Consider the following 14,151-nt stretch of genomic DNA (forward strand, 5'->3'; position numbering starts at 1 on the left):
TTGGCCCAAACATAGATGTCTATAAATGACTTATTTTCAACTTTCATTCAGAACTGAAAATGAACCTGATTTCAACTTCCGGAAAATACATATTTTACAACATCTGGAAAATATGCATTTTCAATGTCCTGGAAATAAACATACAGAAAATACCTTTTCATCTTTCATTCAGAACCTAAATTGAACCCAACTTCTGGAAAATACGTCCTTTAGACGTTATTTTGCTTACTGGAACTAATTCTAGTTTTGCAGGGGAACGCCATTTTTTGGTCTTGCCTAAAGGCGGCAGAATCAGTGTTGACTATCAACTCATAGTGCAGCCCAATCAGCCACGCAAAACAGTGTTTGAGTGGCAGCAAATCTATCCAATTAGCTGAGTCGCTTTCCATACACCCACTCCTTTCGAAACATTTACTCGCCCAAACTCCGGTCGCCATATCGAGTTGCAGCTTCCCATTCTTGAGTTAGTGCCTACAAAAAGACGCCATTACTATTTCTCTCCATGGGCGTAGTCCTTCTTCCCAACATAATAGCCCTAAAACTACATCTCCCACGGCGCACAACTGTAGACCTGAAACTGTATTCCTCATAATCGATGATCTCAACTTTAGTTTCCTCTCTAGTGGCATGAAGTAGGCTAGCTGGTGGAAGATAGGTACCGGGGCTATGGAGCGAGCTGAAAATACTATCTGATAACGGTATCCGCTGAACTTTTTGTTCACATCAAAAAGTTGAGGACCCAACACAGCCATGCAGTTCAAATATAGAAGGCACTGATTTATTTTTTATATGCTTTTCTGTTGTCCTTCAAGTGTTGGCCAAGATGTCTGTGGAGGAACAGGAATATCCAGAGGCGACTCTGGTTGCAGAGGCCGGGCCGCAGTGGTTTCGGGCGGAATTAGAACGCCTATCCCGGGAGTTGAGCGAGACGACTCATGAGAAGATCCAGGCGGCGGAATACGGGCTTGCGGTACTCGAAGAGAAGCAACTGCTCAAACAGCGGTATGATGAGTTGGAGACAGAGTTCGAGACCGTTCGGCAGGAACTCGACCAGCTGAAGGAGGTAGAGTCAGGTCACAACATTCCACTACACATTTGTCAATTTTACTGTCAAAGCGCGTCCAGTTAATGGCTAAAATGCTTCTTACAAAGAGTACAGTAATTAGTGTACGTTTCTCATTCGATTCAGGCTCGCTATGCTATGTTGCAATACTTTGTCGAAGGTTTTAAATTCAATTCAGCTGTGATGTTATAAGGGACAGGTCGACATTTACTGGGGGGGGTGCATAGCTGGAGGAAGATGTTTTGAGTAGGGGGTGCTGTGTGTGGGGTAGAAAAAAAATTATAATAAAGTATTTGCAGGCTAACAATAAAATACAATTCCAAATGTAATGAGTAGCCTAAGCATAGGACAATATTCAGTAAGAGTAGTCACTGCAGCTTAAAGTGAATTTAAATACATTTGCCAAATTATATAATTAAGCCTGTCTGTGCAAATACTTCACCAGAGAGCATGATTTAGCCACAGAGGATCATTAGCTCCTTTTAAAGCTGTGCTTGAAATCACAAACGTGTAGGCCTCCATGCCTAGTTGGGAAGCCCTCAATTTGCGGTTTTTGAGATGTGGCTGTCGGGTGAAAAGCAATGCATCTAAAAAATATGTGTGAAGATAGTGTCTTCAGTATAATTTGAAATGTTAAGAGAAGAAGGGGAGGGGTGTGTGTGTGACAAAGAGAGGCCAGCATCCCGGAGTCGCCTCTTCAATGATGACATTGAGACTGGCGTTTTGCGGGTACTATTTAATGAAGCTGCCAGTTGATGACTTGTGAGGTGTCTGTTTCTCAAACTAAACACTCCTAATGTACTTGTCCTCTTGCTCAGTTGTGCACCGGGGCCTCCCAATCCTCTTTCTACTCTGGTTAGAGCCAGTTTGCGCTGTTCTGTGAAGGAAGTAGTACATAGCGTTGTACGAGATCTTCAGTTTTTTGGCAATTTTTCACATGGAATAGCCTTCATTTCTCAGAACAAGAATAGACTGACGAGTTTCAGAAGAAAGTTCTTTGTTTCTGGCAATTTTGAGCCTATAATCAAACCCACAAATGCTGATGATCCAGATACTCAACTAGTCCAAAGAAGGCCAGTTTTATTGCTTCTTTAATCAGAACACTTTTCAGCTGTGCTAACAAACTTGCAAAATGGTTTTCTAATGATCAATTAGCCTTTTAAATTCTTGACGCTACCCATCCCTGTCGCGGGATAATTTGTGTCAGCAACCGTTGAATAGCAACAGCAAAATAATATTACAAAAAAATATTAATATTCACGAAATCACAAGTGCAATATTGCAAAACAGAGTTTTGCCTTTTGTTAATCCAGCTGTCGTCTCAGATTTTGAAATTATGCTTTACAGCGAAAGCAATCCAAGCATTTGTGTAAGTTTATCGATAGCATAGCATTATGTACACTTAGCATCAGGAAGCTTGGTCACGAAAATCAGAAATCAGCTATCTGTCCAGAGCTCACTGAAGCAGGTTACTCTGAGGGCCCAGAATAGGCTAGTTGATACAATGTTGCAAGTTCGCAAGCAACTGCATAGGGCCAGACCTTCATATATATATATAATCACTGGTGCTGAACCCAGTAAGACAGAAAGAAAGGGAGGCAGGCCTGCAGAGTATCTATAAAGAGATGAAAGAACCTGAATTTTCATCTGGATATGTCTTCTTTATGTATTTTTACTTAGTTGACAATGGAAGTTGTAGGCCTACTGCTACATTTGCCTAGGCCATTTCTATTTTTATTTAGCCGCCAATGGCTCACGGTGAATCAATGTATCTAAATGGCAGGTGCTCTTGCATTAGTGGAATTTTAACTTTCAGATCTGTATAGTTTGTGTTATTAACCACGTGACAATGATTTTGAGTAACGAAAATGTTATTATTAAAATAAAACCGTTTCACGAAAGTGTGCATATTAAAATCATAAATGTCATGCAGATCGTTAGAAATGGTAGGATACATTGTAAGCTTCCCCATATGTGAAACTCATACTTAACACACGCGCCTAAGAACAGACTATTGTTAAGAGCGCACATTTCTTTGTACTGCATAATTACAATGTGTTTGAGTGTGAGCAATAAGGAGAGGGGTGTTGTAACTAAGATTGTGTGTATTAAAACTGAGCAAAAATGGACAGCTGTGTGGAGAAAAGCACTCACCTCGATCCAGCACCAGCGGGTGGAAAGCACCACTAGCTGGGCAATCCCCAGCACTCTGTTGCTTGCCATGGGAAGGAGCAGGCCAGCAAGCCGAGGGGGCGAGAGAATGCCATGTTCCTTATTTGATATTGTTCCCTTTTCGCCATGTTTAGAATAGTAAACTAATAGAAAACAGAAGTGTAGAACTAATTGTGAGCACTGCTTCAGATCACTTGATATCCACTACAATTGGGAGAAAAGAGGGAGGGAGAGAGAGACCCGACTTAACTCAAAGTAAACTGTCTATTGCACAGCAGAGGGTGTGTCCAAAATCCCAAAACCTAATAGATAAGAGCATACCAAAACAGAGCTGAGAGCTCTCCATGCAGAATGGGCCCCATATATAATTATCACATGTTTTTTTTTTCTCTCTCCCCTCCCCGAATCCCATTATCATTTATGTCAAGAATGCAACAGAAAACACACATTCTTACTGGGAAGGGGGTGGGCTGGTCTAACCCGAGGTGTCATCAAAAAAAAAGCGCCCCCTCCCCAAGGGCCATCGTGGTATCTGCTTGAGGGGGAATATACACGGCTGTGAATATAAACGAAGAGAATTCTCTTGGGAGGTAATACCATTGGTATTTGATTGAGGGGTATTCTAGGTCGGGTGAACAAAAGGACTTGAGTTTCTGTATGCTTTCACAATCACACAATGAGTAGTTAGTCATGAAACATACAGCCCCACCTTTGTTCTTCTCAGAGAGTTCTTTATTCTTGTCTGCACGATGTACTGAGAATCCAGATGGCTGTATGGACAGGGACAGTATATCCCGAGAGAGCCATGTTTCCGTGAAACAGACTGTTACAATCCCTGATATCTCTCGGGAAGGAGATCCTCGTCCTGAGCTCGTCTACGTTATTATCCATGGACTGTACATTAGCGAGTAACATACTCGGATGCGGCGGATGGTGTGCACGCCTTGAGTCGGACTAGAAGTCCAGTCTGAATACCTCTTCTACGCCGGCAGTGTTTTGGAGTAGCCTCTGAAATAAGTTCAATTGCCCTAGGGGGAATGAACAAAGGATCCAATTTAGGAAAGTTGTATTCCTGGTCGTGATGCTGGTGAGTTACCGCCGCTCTGATATCCAAAAGTTCTTTCCGGCTGTATGTAATAACACAAAAAATGTAGTAATACAAAATAACAATAACAAAGCTACAGTGGGGAGAACAAGTATTTGATACACTGCCGATTTTGCAGGTTTTCCTACTTACAAAGCATGTAGAGGTTTTTATCATAGTTACACTTCAACTGTGAGAGACTGAATCTAAAACAAAAATCCAGAAAATCACATTATATGATTTTTAAGTAATTAATTTTCATTTTATTGCTATAGTAGTGGGTGAACAGGGTGTACAGGAGGGGACTAAGCACACACTCCTGAGGGGCCCCTGTGTTGAGGGTCAGCGTGGCAGATGTGTTGGGGCCTACCCTCAACACCTGGGGACGGCCCATCAGGAAGTCCAGAATCCAGTTGCAGACCAGGCTTTCAAAGCATTTCATGGCTACAGATGTGAGTGCTACGGGGCGGTAGGCATTTAGGCAGGTTACCTTGGCGTTCTTTGGCAGACCACTATGATGGTCTGCTTGAAACATGTAGGTGTTACAGACTGGGTCAGGGAGAGGTTGAACATGTCAGTGAAGACCCTTGCCAGCTGTTCAACACATGCGCTGAATACACATCCTGGTAATCCGTCTGGCCCTGAGACCTTGTGAATTTTGACCTGTTTAAAGGTCTTACTCACATCAGCTACGGAGAGCGTGATCACACAGTCGTTTGAACAGCCTGTGCTCTCATGCATGGTTCAGTGTTGCTTGCCTCGAAGCAACTAAAGAAGGTATTTAGCTCATCTGGTAGGCTCGCGTCACAGGGCAGCTCATGGCTGGGTTTCCCTTTGTAATGCGGGATAGTTTGCAAGCCCTGCCACATCCAACGAGCATCAGAGCCGGTGCAGTAGGATTCAATCTTAGTCCTGTATTAACACTTTGCCTGTTTAATGGTGGTTACCTTCTTCCAAAATCAAGCCTCTCTTGGTAACAGCAGATAATCCCTTCCTGGATCAACAGCCTTGCTGTCTAATATTTGTTATGTGCGTGGCGCAAACTGTGAGTATTATTCTTGAGTTACTTGTATAGTTAGGTCAGAAACTGTATAAAATGTTCGCAATGCACTTGTTAGCATTTAATTATCATGCTGCTTTGTGACCTATTAACAGCAAGGGTTGCATTAAATAGGCACAACCTTTTCTTTATTATTTACAGATTTGGCGATGTTCAATTCATTGGCACAAAACTTAAACAAAAGCATTCACTGTTAAAGTTGATACATGTAGGCTCTTCATATATATACACTACCATTCAAAAGTTTGGTGTCACTTAGAATTTCCTTTTTTTTTTAAAGAGAAGCACATTTTTGGTCCATTAAAATAACATCAAATTGATTAGAAATTCAGACTAGAGGTCGACGATTATGATTTTTCAACGCCGATACCGATTATTGGAGGACCAAAAGAGCCGATACCAATTAATAGGCCAATTTTAATAGAATAAATAAATATTTATATATATATTTTTAAATATATATATTTGTAATAATGACAATACTGAATGAACACTTATTTTAACTTAATATAATACATCAATAAAATCAATTTAGCCTCAAATAAATAATGAAACATGTTCAATTTGGTTTAAATAATGCAAAAACAAAGTGTTGGAGAAAGTAAAAGTGCAATATTTGCCATGTAAGAAAGCTAATGTTTAAGTTCCTTGCTCAGAACATGAGAACATATGAAACCTGGTGGTTCCTTTTAACCTGAGTCTTCAATATTCCCAGGTAAGAAGTTTTAGGTTGTAGTTATTATAGCAATATTTCTCTCTATAACATTTGTATTTCATATACCTTTGACTATTGGATGTTCTTATAGGCACTTTAGTATTGCCAGTGTAACAGTATAGCTTCTGTCCCTCTCCTCGCTCCTCCCTGGGCTCGAACCAGGAACACAACGACAACAGCCACCCTTGAAGCAGCGTTACCCATGCAGAGCAAGGGAAACAACCACTCCAAGTCTCAGAGCGAGCGAGTGATGTTTGAAACGCTATTAGCACCTGCTAACAAGCCAGCCATTTCACTCCAGTTACACCAGCCTCATCTCGGGAGTTGATATGCTTGAAGTCATAAACAGCGCAATGGTTGACCCACAACGAAGAGCTGCTGGCAAAACGCATGAAAGTGCTGTTTGAATGAATGTTTACGCGCCTGCTTCTGCCTACCACCGCTCAGTCAGATACTTAGATACTTGTATGCTCAGTCAGATTATACGCACCGCATGACACGCTAGATAATATCTAGTAATATCATTAGCCATGTGTAATTAACTAGTGCTTATGATTGATTGATTGTTTTTTTACAAGGTAAGTTTAACGCTAGCTAGCAACTTAGCTTGGCTTACTGCATTCGCGTAACATGCTAAATTGTTACGCGAATGCAGTAAGCATTCGCATAGCATTTGCACTCCTTGTGGAGTGCAACAAGAGGCAGGTCGCTATTGCTTTGGACTAGTTAACTGTAAGGTTGCAAGATTGGAATCCCTGAGCTGACAAGGTGAAAATCTGTCGTTCTGCCCCTGAAAGAGGCAGTTAACCCACCGTTCCTAGGCCGTCATTGAGAATAAGAATGTGTTCTTAACTGACTTGCCTAGTTAAATAAAGATTAAATAAAGGTGTTAAAACAAATCTGAAAAATCGGTGTCAAATCAAATCAATGTATTTATATAGCCCTTCGTACATCAGCTGATATCTCAAAGTGCTGTACAGAAACCCAGCCTAAAACCCCAAACAGCAAGCAATGCAGGTGTAGAAGCATTGTGTGTCCAATAATACAGATTTCCAATTGTTATGAAAACTTGAAATCGGCCCTAATTAATCGGCCATTCCGATTAATCGGTTGACCTGTAATTCAGACGCTTCAAAAGTCCTCAACTTGCAGCTTCATGAAATACTACCCGCAAAACACCAGTGTCAACGTCAACAGTGAAGAGGCGACTTCGGGATGCTGGCCTTCTAGGCAGAGTTGCAATGAAAAAGCCATATCTCAGACTGGCCAATAAAAATAAAAGATATAAAAAAAAGAATAAAAACACAGGCACTGGACAGAGGAACTCGGTGGTTTTAGAGGATGCAACAGGTCAGCACCTTAGTAGTAAATGTCAGTTGGCTTTTCAATTGGGGAGCGTTTTGAGCTGTGTTTCTCATGTCTTCACTGTCCTTTCATGAGCAATGATGCCCCTGGGCTCCGCTACCTATCAGCTATTCCAATTTGTTCTTGTGGATTCATATTTAAAAAATGTATGCAGCGTTGAATGCTTTAATGTGTGGTATGATTTCTAGTTAGTCTATTGCAGATCTTGACAAATGATACACCTCCTAATGTTGTCACTATGAATAGTACATTTAGGGCAGGATAGGCTGTTAGACAGGTAGACTACAAACCTGTGGTATAGTAAAAGTTAGCACATGGAAAAGTGTAGTGCATTAGGGAAGTACTAAAACACCTTTATATAGGGGTGGTGCACTCAAACAGATGAGGAAATGTGGCTAGGATGTAAGAAATTATATAGTAAAACCAGCAAAAGAGGGAATGTAAAACAGGGAAAAAACACACTACCCTCCCGTGTGCCCAATAAGAAAACACACAACCCTCCCGAAAGCAAAAAAAAAGCAAATTAAATCGAGTTGGGGAGGAAACTGACACCTTTGCAGCCTGAATGGAGAATGTTTTATGTACCAGCCGGTCCATGGGTGACACGAGTGTATTACCAGCTGGGCTGACTGTGTCGACACCTAGGGGTAATACGACATCAGGATGAGCTCTCTAGGGGTCTCGGTGCTAGAAGTTTGTTAGCCTACTTTAATAACATCAAAGTTGGCCGACTATGATAAAAGACGAGGAAAACATTCAAGAAGACAGAACACTAACTTCAGGCAAGAGTGTAGATGTTTTCAGATGTTTACAAACACATACGTGTGTCTGTGTTAGTATTATTTGGGAAAATGTGGGTGATATTTGAATATCCTTGTTAAGGTTATTATCTCTGGATGACATCTATCAGCAATAACCTACACCAGTCCCAACTTGCTCTTTGTTTGACAGTGGAAATTGCTGTGGTGGAGGCCAGTACTATATTTAAAGCCCCATGCTGGCTTTGCCTCTGCCAGAGAAATGTTTCCTTGCCTCAGGCTTCTCCAATGGGAGAACAGCAGTCGAGTTCCTTGGGCTGGTTTTGATCAGATTTGCCCAAATGCTTTAGTCTTCTCTCTGAGAGACTAGGGCTTCTATCTTGTGAATCCTGTTGCAGTTTATCCCTGCGTCATAGGGGCTAGTACCCACTGTTGAACAGGGAGGAGTCCAGAGGCCAAAAAAGGTCCAGCCCAAGTATTTATGACATTTAAGGGGATTTTAGTCACCCTGAAGCATGTGTGTCCCTCTCCCAACAAAATGGCTTGCAGTAAACTGAAATCAGCTGTTAGGCTAAGTGTTAGAGCTAAGCAACAACATTCTCACAGAATTCTGACTACGGTGCTCTAGCAGAATGACAGCATTTATAGCCACACAAGCACAATGGCAGCATTTATAGCCACACAAGCACAATGGCAACTTCACTAGCATTGTTTATGTTTACCTGATTATTTCTATCTCTATCAAGAGTAGCTAATTTGTGACCCAATTCAGAAAACTAGGGGTATGTCGCAACTTCACAGGAGAGCCGTTTGAACGTATTTATAATTTTTTTTAAAATCAAAATGCGGTTTTTGGCAGAAATGCTTTCTAGAACATGTGAACTTTCATGTGCCTTAATAACAAACTTGTATGCCTTCTGTTAATACGAATAAAATTCTTAAATTACGAGCCTTGTTGGTTAAGCCACAGAAAAAGGGGTAACCTTCCCACTGAACATGATTGGCTGAGATAATGAGTGGGCTGGACATGCCGAGAGATGAGTTCGGATTGGTCTGCCATATAGAAGGCTTCTGTTTATTTGAGCTCGTCAGTCTGTGTTGGTAATCCTGTTGAACGTGGTTCTTTAAGAAATGTATTGTGTAGTGGAGCTGCATAAGTGGGGTTCTCCACTTTCTGGAGGATCAAGTTTTGAAATCAGTGGAATTAAAGTATGATAGCTAAAGAGTTTGAGAACACCTTTCTCTGGATTACATCTTCAAACTAAGGGCAACCGTGGTATGGCGTTCCTGACAGGCATGATGATGTATACAGGTAAGATAGTCAAGCGATAGCTCGCTACATTTTCAGATATTACACGTTTCTAATTTTGACAAAGTGGTTTCATTTCAAGCTAAAGTGTACTGTTAGCTAGCTATCTAATGTTAGCTGGCTGGCACCCTAGCTGACGTTATTATTAGTTTCCCAGGGCCATTTGCTTTTCTAGTTAGAGCCTAATCAATTTAATCAAATTTATTTAGAAAGCCCTTTTCACATCAGCCGACGTCACAAAGTGCTGTACAGAAACCCAGCCTAAAACCCCAAACAGCAAGCAATGCAGATGTAGTAGCGCGGTGGCAAAGAAAAATTCCCTAGGAAGGCCAGAACCTAGGAAGAAATCTAGAGAGGAACCAGGCTCTAAGGGGTGGCCAGTCCTCTTCTGGCTGTGCCGGGTGGATATTGAACGTTTATAACGGAACATGGCCAAGATGTTCAGTTTAAAACGTTCATAGATGACCAACAGGGTCAGATGATGATGATGATGATGATGATAATAATAATAATAAGAGGTCGACCGATTTATGATTTTTCAACGCCGATGACGATTAATCGGACAATTTTTATATATATATTCGTAGTAATGACAATTACAACAACACTGAATGAACAATGAACACTTTTATATTAACTTAATATAATACATAAGATATATTTAGTCTCAAATAAATAATGAAACATGCTCAATTTGGTTTAGATAATGCAAAAACACGGTGTTGGAGAATAAAGTAAACGTGCAATATGTGCCATGTTAGAAAGCTAACGTTTAAGTTCCTTGCTCAGAACATATGAAAGCTGGTGGTTCAATATTCCCAGTTAAGAAGTTGTAGTTAGTATAGGAATTATGACGCGTTGGCAATTTCTCTCTATCCCATTTGTATTTCATATAACTGACTATTGAATGTTGTAATAGGCACTTTAGTATTGCCAGCCTAATCTCAGGAGTTGATAGGCTTGAAGTCATAAACAGCGCTGTGAAGCAAGCATTGCTCAGAGCTGCTCGAAAATGCAGTAAAGTTTGAATGAATGCTTACGTGCCTGCTGCCGCCTACCACCGCTCAGACTGCTCTATCAAATCGTAGACTTAATTATAATATAATAAAAACAGAAATTCGAGCCATTAATATGATCAAAAAGTTGAAGCTATCATTTCGAAAACAAAATGTATATTCTTTCAGTGTAATACGGAACCATTCCTTATTTTATCGACCGGGCCGCAACCCTAACTCTAAATATTACTGTTGCATTGCACAACCTTCAATGTTATGTCGCAAATGCGATTTTGTTAAATCATCCCCCGTTTGGCGAAGTAGGCTGTGATTCGATTAAAAAATGTACATGCACCGCATTGATTATATGCAATGCAGGACAAGCTAGTTAACCTAGTAATAACATCAACCATGTGTAGGTAACTAGTAATCGTGTGAACATTGTTTTTTATAAGAAGTTTAATGCTAGCTAGCAACCTTGGCTCTTTGCTGCACTCGCGTAACAGGTGGTCAGCCTGTCACGCAGTTTCCTCGTGGAATGCAATGTAATCTGCCATAATCGGCCGATTACGGATGGTTATGAAAACTTGAAATCGGTCCTAATTAATCGGACATTCCGATTAATCGGTCGACTTCTAATAATAATCACAGTGGTTGTAGAGGATGCAACAGGTCAGCACCTCAGTAGTAAATGTCAGTTGGCCTTTCATAGCTAATCATTCAGAGTTAAGAGACCGCAGGTGCAGTAGAGAGAGAGTCCTGGACCTGCTGTTTTGGACAAGGAAGCACGTCCAGTGAACGGGTCAGGGTTCCATAGCTGCAGGCAGAACAGTTTAAACTGGAGCAGCAGCATGACCAGGTGGACTGCGGACAGCAAGGATTCATCAGGCCAGGTAGTACTGAGGCATGGTTCCAGGGCTCAGGTCCTCCGAGAGAAGAGAGAGAGAAAGATTGATTGAGAGAGAGAATTAGAGGGAGCATACTTAAATGCACACAGGACACCGGATAAGGCATGAGAAATACTCCAGATATAACAGGCTGACCCCGACACATAAAATATTGCAGCATAAATACTGGAGGCGGGAGGAGAGGGACACTGTGGCCCTGTCCGACGATACCCCCGGACAGGGCCAAACAGGCAGGATATAACCCCACCCACTTTGCCAAGGCACAGCACCCACACCACTACAGGGATATCTTCAACCACCATCCTACTATCCTGAGACAAGGCCAATTATAGCCCACGAAGATCTCCTCCAAGGCATGAACCCGAGGGGGGGCGCCAACCCAGATGGGAAGATCACTTCAGTGACTCAACCCACTCAAGTGATGCACCGCTCCTGTGAGCTAGCTGACATTGAACCTGGTTGGTTTGCTCCGAGCACTGTGGCATTGTTCATTGTTGTTTAACTAGCTAACGTTAGCTGGCTGGCTCGTTAGCTAACGTTACGTGACGTGTGTACAACGCCCGTTGAATATGGCCAGAGTCAGTAAATCTCTGCAAAAAGCGCCATGAAATTGTTGTCAGCAGAGCTGGTTAGGCTGTTTTCATGTTATCCAGAGTCAAACAAATCATCGGCCAGAGCGTCAGGTGTGCGCTCCAAGAGCGAAACGAGATGGGTGGGGCTAAATCTTGAACGATGCTGAATGGGTGTAGACAAAGAGGAGCTCTTCACGAGATACCAAAACATAAAAAGTGAGTTTACAAGTTGATCAACTTTAAAAGCAGAATATCTTTCCCATTGTTCCTCAAATGCAGTGTATGATATCCCATTTTGTAGCTCTGAGTCTCTACTTTTATCTAGTGTAAAAAAACAAACACAATTTCAAATTTCATAGACCGAATCCAGGTGGTGAGTCACATTTCTGTTGTCATTAATCTGAAGCATATTGATGCTAAATCCACTCCAATGTATCTAATATCTGAATACATTGTAGACAGCCTCAATATTGAACTTTGTGTGAGAGACAGAGTGAAATAAAAGAGCATGAGTTCCCAGGCCATTCATCAAGCATGTCTGTCCCTTGTATTGTATGTGTACCTCAATATTCTCTCTCTCTCTCGCTCGCTGACACATACAGCCTTATTTCTTACTCAGACACTTGACAGGGCTTGACACTTGTCCTCTTGTCAAACAAGGATAATTTAGATTTAAGTTGTCTGAATGGACAAGTAAAAAAAAAAATCCCAATATCAAAAAATTGCTTCGATCAGATTTGGATCAGAGGTGCTAACATTGGAAACATATTAAAATCTATTTTTCATAAGCCCATACATAAATAAAAAAGCCTACATGTCAAAGTGTAGGTGATATGCATATTGGCTACAGCCTCATGTCCAAACCGATGCTGACATGAGGCGCAAGAAAATGTTGCCAAACATTATAGGCTAAATGCCAGTGATGTTTGACAAATATAATGAAGGGTAATTCACTTTTTAACGTCGAAAGGCTTGATTCTGTCGACATACTCTAGGCACGGTTCGTTCAGCTCAAATGGTCATGAGAGTGAAGGACAGTGCCTGTTGCGCACCCCACATCACCCACCTTGAATCTGAGCGAAGGGGGTCAGCATTATGATACAATTGAACCATAAACAGGATATTTTATATCATTTTATGATACTTCTTGTTTCAGTATGCCATTGAAACCAGCATTTTTCCTCATGTTCTATTGGTTTTCAAATCAACTTTATTTTATTGTCCAGCAGCCAAAGGCATAATCCTAGTATTATTAGTAATCCATACTAGTTGATGCATTTTTAGATCTCCCCTCTTTCTTATTTTCAAATGGATATTTCTTTCTCTGCCACATGAAACCGCTTACATGCAGTGCACTTTTTAGAAGTATTTTCCCGCTAATTGTATTTTGTAACGTTTGCCCGTAGCCTAAGACGTGTGCATTGTTGAGTGTATAATATGAGGAAATAAAACTTTGTCAACATTTTTAAGCTAAACGATCTGATCTGTTGCGTAAGCGTCATTGCTTTTTTAAAGAACATTTTATTAGGTACAGTGTTTGTATGAATTTTGGATGTCTTCCCAGAGCTGTCCCAGAGTCTGTAGACATATATTTTTTATCGTCTCAGGGATGAAGGGACGACCTTAACTTCGAGTCCTGGAGGGAATCAATTTATAAAGACATTTGGTCGTAATTGTAATGTTACCCTGTTAAGTGAAATATGTTTTAGGCTACGAAGGGTGGCCAACCATTCTCCAGGAGAGCCTTAAAGGCCAGTGTTACATTTTGAGACAGGCTTGAATATGCAAAGTTGCCAATAGGCAGGGTGTAGCCTATATTTTTTTGTCTGATTCTCTATGCTGAAAAATATAGTAATGCATTTTATTTTGTAAAGTGGGTCATACAATGATGTAAAGATTGTGTTAGAGAGAGAACATTTTTGGGGGACAAGTGACTTGAGCTTTTGGACCCCAAAAGGATCTGTGCCTAAAAAATTGTCAAGCCCTGCTTAATTGTTTGGTGGGGGGGGACTAAGACTTGTGGGACTTGTAGTGTCATTGAGAAAGGATCTATTTTTCTTCTCAGTAGCTCACCAGGACCAGCCTCAGAGGGTATGGGGCCACCATGAAACTCATCTCTCTGCTAATTGAACTAGCCTACATCAGAATTA

General features: G+C 41.2%; 1 protein-coding gene across 3 annotated transcripts in view; it reads left to right on the plus strand.

Annotated features, from left to right (window-relative positions):
* The first annotated feature begins 380 nt into the window (after positions 1 to 380).
* The window catches only part of bicd2 (bicaudal D homolog 2 (Drosophila)), a 46,705-nt gene continuing 32,934 nt past the window's right edge, over positions 381 to 14,151 (plus strand). The window contains exons 1-2 of one of the 3 annotated variants that reach the window (XM_046311337.1): positions 381 to 698; positions 813 to 1,063. In XM_046311337.1, coding sequence (XP_046167293.1) covers positions 824 to 1,063 — 240 coding nt within the window. In that variant the 5' untranslated portion in view covers positions 381 to 698; positions 813 to 823. Of the gene's footprint in view, positions 1,064 to 14,151 lie in introns of all 3 variants that reach the window. The other 2 variants (XM_046311338.1, XM_046311339.1) reach the window with 2 other exon arrangements.

Source organism: Oncorhynchus gorbuscha, linkage group LG18 (assembly GCF_021184085.1).
Source record: "Oncorhynchus gorbuscha isolate QuinsamMale2020 ecotype Even-year linkage group LG18, OgorEven_v1.0, whole genome shotgun sequence".
Classification (NCBI taxonomy): domain Eukaryota; kingdom Metazoa; phylum Chordata; class Actinopteri; order Salmoniformes; family Salmonidae; genus Oncorhynchus; species Oncorhynchus gorbuscha.